This window comes from Echinops telfairi, unplaced genomic scaffold (assembly GCF_000313985.2).
Source record: "Echinops telfairi isolate 266 unplaced genomic scaffold, ASM31398v2 ScPeMD7_7417;HRSCAF=8455, whole genome shotgun sequence".
Taxonomy (NCBI): domain Eukaryota; kingdom Metazoa; phylum Chordata; class Mammalia; order Afrosoricida; family Tenrecidae; genus Echinops; species Echinops telfairi.
In genome coordinates, this window is record NW_022111317.1 from 4,916,066 (window position 1) to 4,922,262 (window position 6,197).

The following is a 6,197-nucleotide window of genomic DNA, read 5'->3' on the forward strand; positions in this document are numbered from 1 at the left end:
CTCTGCACACCTCTGACCACACTGTGCACAAGCAACTTGACCAACCCTTCAGTGGGAGGCGAGACCCACAGGGCGGGCGGGCGGGCGGGTGGGGTTCATGGGGATGGAGAGGAAGGCCTAGCTGAGGGACACAATGGAGGCACTGGGAATGGAACTTCGAAAGGAGGGCTCCTCTAGGGCTGGGGCCGTACCCGATGGGTGGTGCACACACACAAATACACCCCCCCACCCCCACCCCTTTCTGTGTTCATCGGAAAGAGGACTCCTAGGGCTGGGGCTGTACCCCACGGTTGCCACACACACACACCCCTACACCCCTTTCTGGTTTCATGCATGCTGGCAGAAGACCAGGGGTCGGCCCCAGCCCTGCTGCCATCTGTTGGTGGCAGGGATCCAATGCAGGTTCCCCACTCAGAGAGAACCCCTGTGTCTTCCTCTATTGGAGATGAGGGGCTGCCCCAGGGGTACCTGCCGGGTTAGCGTAGCTCCGGTTGTACCGGACCTGGAAGCGGGTGAAGACCTCTTTGAGTTCCTGCGGCAGGGGCCCTGGGGCCTAGAAAGGAGAGAGGAGGTGTGACGGGGTCCTTGAGTCCCCACCTTGGCTTCAAGGGCGGAGAGAGAGGCCAGACAGCATGCTCTGCCTCTCCCTGTGAGCTTGGCCCTGTTGTCTCCCCTCCGGCCTCAGTTGCTCCCTCTGAGAAATGGGAAAGACGAGTCGGTTGTCCCCAGTAGGGCTGAGCCCCAGGCCTGGGGTGGCCTACGGAACGGGGCACAGGCGAGGGGCACTCACCTGGGCCATGAGGGAGGTCTGGATGCTGAGGACCAGGCCTGCCACCAGCAGGGCCAGCAAGCAGGACAGGGGGGCTGGTGGTGCCATGGTGGTAGGGCCAGGAGTGACAATGACAGGAAGTGCAGGGCCCAAGCTGGAGGACCGGGAGGGCGGAGCTGGGAACCACAGAGGGTACAGCCAAGATGGGGAGGGAGACCTCCAGGCTGCCTTAGGGTTCTGACTTGTGTCCCTGCCTGTCTCCCACCCACCCCTTCTTTCAACCATCTCTGTCCACCCACCCTATCCTGTGTGATGCTGGGCTCTGCCTCTGGGGACATGGGGAGACAGACCCTAGGTGGGCAGTGATGGTACATGGAATGGTGGGGGAGTGGGGGCTACGGGAGCTACAAGCCTCTGACAACTAGGCTGGCAGGTGGAGCCACCAGTGCACCTGGGAAAACTAGGAAGTCCAGGTGGCTCAAGGGTTACTTACCTGAAGAAACACCCTGTTCTCCAACCTCTGGAGACTAGAGTAGAGTAACCTGCTCTCCATATGACCCTCCCCACCAGGGGCCCGTGTCTACTTGACTTCTGCCACCCTGGGAAGTTCTTCACCTGTGTCCTCAGCGTCCAGGATGGGACCCGGGAAATGCTCTATGCTTGTTTGTCAACTGAACAAGTGAACATCTTGGTTTGTCAATAGAAGGGTAAAGGGTCCAGGATATAGCAGGCGGCAGGTGTCCTCTGTCAGTCAGCCAGGGCTTGGGGGCACAAAGACGGCAGGGCACCCAGCTGTCAGCCCACGGGTGGGCAGCAGTAAGGCCTACCCCACTGAAGCAAATTCTACCAGCCAGGTTACCCTAGTGGCGCCGTGGTTATGTGTTGGGCTGCTAATCACAAAATCAGCAGTTCAAAACTACCAGCTGCTCCTGGGGGGGAGGAGACAGTGCTTTTGTAGTTAGGTGCCATCGAGTCGCTCCGACCCAGAGCGGCCATGCACAACAGAAGAAAACACTGCACATCCCCGCGTTGTGCTCACAAGTGTTCCGCTGCCTGAGCTCATTGGCGCAGCCATGGTGATGGTCCATCTTGTTGAAGGCCACTCTCTTTCTCGCTGCCCCTCCACTTTACCAAGCAAAGTGTCCTTCTCCAGGGACTGGTCTCTCCTGACAACACGTCCAACTTATGTACGTCAAAGTCCAGCTATCTTTGTCTCTAAGGAGCACTCTGGCTGTACTTCTCCCGAGACAGATTGGTTTGTCCATGATACTTTCAAGATGCGTCCCCAGCACCACAATTCAAATGCATCAGTTCTTCTACGGTCTACCATACTCAACGTCCAACTTTTACATGCTTATGATGCAATGGAGAATTTCACGGCTTGGGTCAGGTGCACCTTGGTCCTTAAAGTAACATCCTTGTTTGTCTGCACTCTAAAGCGGGCTCGCGCAGCAGATTTACCTAATGCAGTATGTCTTTTGATCTCTTGAGTGCTGCTTCCATGATCACTGATTGTGGATCCAAGCAAGACGAAATCCTTGCCAATTTCAATCTTTTCTCCATATATCATGATGTTACCTGTTGGTCCAGCTGTGAGGATTTTGGTCTTCTTTTAATTGAGTAGTAATCTATACTGAAGGCTGTAATCCTTGATCTTCATCAGCACGTGCTTCAAGTCCTCCTCACTTTCAGCGAGCCAGGTGGTGTCATCTGTGTATCACAGGTGGTTAATAAGCCTTCCTCCAACCCTGATGCCACACTCTTCCCCACAGAGTCTAGCTTCTCTGTGGGATTTGCTCAGCACACAGATTGAACAAATCTGGGGAGAGGACACAACCCTGACACACACCTTTTCTGATTTTAAACCATGCAGCGTTCCCTTGTTCTGTTCACACAGAACCTCTGATCCAAGTGCAAGTTCCAAATGAGCACAATGAAGTGTTCTATAAAGTGACCCACAGTTTATGATGGTCCACATGCCACTGCTTAGTCAATGCAACACAAGTAAACATCTTTCTAGTATTCTCTGCCTTGGGCCAAGATCCATCTGACATCAGTAATGAAATCCCTGTTCCACATCCTCTTCTGCATCTGGCCTGAACCTCTGGCAGCTCCCTGTCAATGTCCTGCTGCAACCATCGTTGGGTGATGTGTTAGTCCGGGTAGACTAGAGAAACAAATCCATGGACACACATGTGTGTATAAGAAAGAGCTTTATATACAAGAGCAATTGAACATGGAGAAAACATCCCAGGCCAGTCCAGATCAAGTCCATAAGTCTGATATTAGCCTATATGTCCATACCAATCTATAAAGTCCTCTTCAGACTCATGAAACACATGCAATGGCGCCGAATGTAGAATATCACAGGCCAGTGGGTAGAAAGTCTTTGGATCCAGTGGCACTGGAAACATCTCAGCATGGGGAGGGGTCTCTGCATGGCTTCTCTGGTACCCAGGGCTACATCAGGGTGGCTCCATGTGTCTTGTCAGCTGCTGTCTCCCAGGATGTGAGCAGAATCTCCCACCTCCAAGGAGGAAAATCCAGCAATTCCCAGAATCCTTAGGGGAAGGCCATGCCCACACAGAGATCTCATTGACCATATCCTTATTAACAGCCTAGACTCCACCCCTACACGCTTAATCCTCAGACTGACAGCAGATTATGCAACTACTACCGCAAATGATTTTAAGAAAACCTTATGTAAAGAGCTGTAGTCCCTGAAACTCAGGGGCAGTTCGACTCTGTCCCAGAGGGTCAATACAAGTCAGAATCAACTGGATGCCTGCTGGCAAGTAGGGTTTTTTTGGTTTGGGGTGATGCTAGGACAGTCCCTTCCCCACTCTGAGTATGTCTAATTCCCAGAGTACCCCTCAAGGTGTGAGAAAGGGGGCTGGAAATCACAGTGTGTCCTGGCCTCTGTAGGTCACTGGGTTTGACACCTGAGAGGACAGAGTCCGTTGGCAGTAATGAAAGTGCTTAGCCTTTGGATGGCCTGAAATGGGAGCCAAGGCAGCTTTACAAATACTCAAGGCAGTCAACCCTGGGGTTCCTCCCGCCAGGACTGCTGAGACAAAATACCACGCATGGTAGGTAGCTCTATTTATTTATTTATTTTTGGTAGGTAGCTTTAACATGAAAGAAATGCGGTGCAGTAAGCTTGTGGAAAAATTCCATCCTCCCCTCATTCTATTTTCCCACCAACTTTTGAAGCCCCCCTGGGACAGGAAAGCCTGTGTAAGGCAGATGCCAGTCAGAGAAGCAAAATACGAGTATTTACCCCAAACAGAGAGTGGCATGGAAGTGGCGAGACTGCACCCAGTCTAAGGCAGGACCCTTTGAGACCCAGAAAGTGAGGCTGCCCTACTGAGTGCCGGCCGGCCGGCGGTCACAGGTCCCACTGTAGTTTGCCAGCAGGACCAGGTCTTTGCTGAAGACTCTGGTGGGGCATCGAACGCAGCTTCCACTCTGTCCCTGGACATCACTGTGACCAGAATGCGCCCCGCCCCACCAGGAGACAGAATTAACTGAAAGCCAAGGGTTGGGTTTTTTTTAATGGTATAAAAGCAGTACAACCTCATGTTCACACATGGCAGCTTCGTCAGAGACCTGATATCTAAACAAGGTCATGGTCACAGGAACCAGGAGTTCGGATTCCAGGGATACAGCCTAATCCATCAGAGTCCTCAGAGGATTAGTGGGATGGGGGTCCCCAGTGGACAGATGGAGAGGCACTGAGGCACAGAGACAGAGGGAGCTGAGCTCTGAACCCAGCACACGACACTGACCCTTCCATCCTCCTGCCCCTCTCCTGCTGAGGGTGAATTCTAAAGCCAGGTTGGAGGCCAAAGACCCCTCCCTAGGAGTGAAAGCGCTGAGACAGGGCAAATGGGGTCCCTGGGCTAGACTCTGGTGGGCAGGATGTCCAGGCTAGTCTGCGTCCAGGGGCGCCCCTCTCCCAACCTTGGAGGCCTGTTATGAGCTTGAGGCAATGCTGAGGCTGGACCCCTGAGGCATGCCCTCGCCCTCCCACAACCAATCCCTTTCTGAAGCCCCCGGTTGCCCTTCCTGGCCATGCTGCCTGAGACCCCAGCCCCCATCTTGTCCTCCCAGCTGGCCATCCCCTCCTGCAGCTCCACCTTTGGGCACCACACCAAACACCCACTTGCCACTGAGCTGATCCGAATCTCGACCTTGCCGCCCTGCTGTATACACAGCAGAATCACTGAGCAAGGTGCACTGGCTGTAATTTAGGAAGCCCACCTCCACCTTTCTCCTGAGGTGGAGCTGTGAGCCTCCAGGGCAGCGGTTCTCAACCTTCCTCCTGCCAAGACCCTTTCATACAGTTCATGTGGTGGTGGCCCCCACACCATAAAATCATTCTTGTTGCTACTTCATAGCTGTCATTTTGTTACTGTGATGAATCAGGCGAGCCCTGTGAAAGGGTCATTCCACCCCTGCGAAAGGGGTCGCGACCCACAGGTTGAGAACCGCTGCTCTAAGCGCTTCGAGTCGGCAGTGAGTGACATACATGTTTTGTGTAACTCCAGAAATGGAATGGCGCCTTCCTGTGCTGGGTAACCTGACGTTAGCCTTGTGACTGCAGGCGACCTAGCGCACACGCTCAGCCCACGGTAAGCACGGGGACCCCACTGTCTGTCTGCACATCCTCACCCACACTTTCTGTATTTTTGGCGCGCTGCTATTTTGAGCCTTCCCCTCGCCCCCCTTCCACGTCTGGGTAGGATTTCTGGGATTGGGCGAGGAGGTGGGAGCTCCATGGAGAGTTCACTTTAGAACCCACAGCACAGCCCACCTTCGGATCCCGCTCCGGGAGGCGACTCTTGGGGGTCCGTGGGTGCAGGAAAAGCGGGGGAGGCCGGGCCATTCCCACTAGCCGCTGCCCCAAGCGGGGGATCCCCGGCCCGGACACGCAATCCTTTCCCGTCTCGCTCCGCCCTACAACGTGGGCAAGGCGGAGCCCCGCCTCTTCCTGGGGGCCAGCCGCCCGGGCTCCGCCCCCGGGGTGGGGGCGCGCCCTCCGTGGGGGACCTGGAAGGGGACCAGGGGGCAGGGCGGGCAGAGGCCCAGGATGGCGCTGGTCCTTGGTGTCCAAAGCGCAGAGGCCAGCTCTGACCGCCCTCAGGGGCTTCCATCCAACCAGAGGCAGAGGGTCCAGCCGCCCGACCCCCCAGCAGCTGTCGTCCTAGAGGAGGGCATGGGGGTGGCCGAGCTGGAGTGCGGGGACCACCCAGCTGAAGGTCGCCTTGGGGAGAAGGGACAGGAGGGGCAGTCCGCAGCCTGGGAGCGCCATCCGGAGGCGGGGGGTTCTGGCGACTTTGAATGAAGTTTTTTGGGGGGGTCTCCGTGGGACCCTGAGTGCACAAAATAAACCCCGAAGGGCGCACAGTGAGAGTGGACCCTCGGG

At 55.4% G+C, this 6,197-nt stretch overlaps 1 protein-coding gene across 2 annotated transcripts in view; it reads right to left on the reverse strand.

The window, feature by feature from the left end:
- Window positions 1-6,197, reverse strand: part of CTSW (cathepsin W) — a 14,119-nt gene that overhangs the window by 2,565 nt on the left and 5,357 nt on the right. Inside the window, exons 4-5 of one of the 2 annotated variants that reach the window (XM_004713689.2) lie at window positions 791-945; window positions 469-553 (exon numbers count right to left, since the gene is read on the reverse strand). In XM_004713689.2, the coding sequence (XP_004713746.2) occupies window positions 469-553; window positions 791-945 (240 nt within the window). Of the gene's footprint in view, window positions 1-468; window positions 554-790; window positions 946-5,585; window positions 6,145-6,197 lie in introns of both variants that reach the window. The other variant, XM_045297281.1, reaches the window with a different exon arrangement.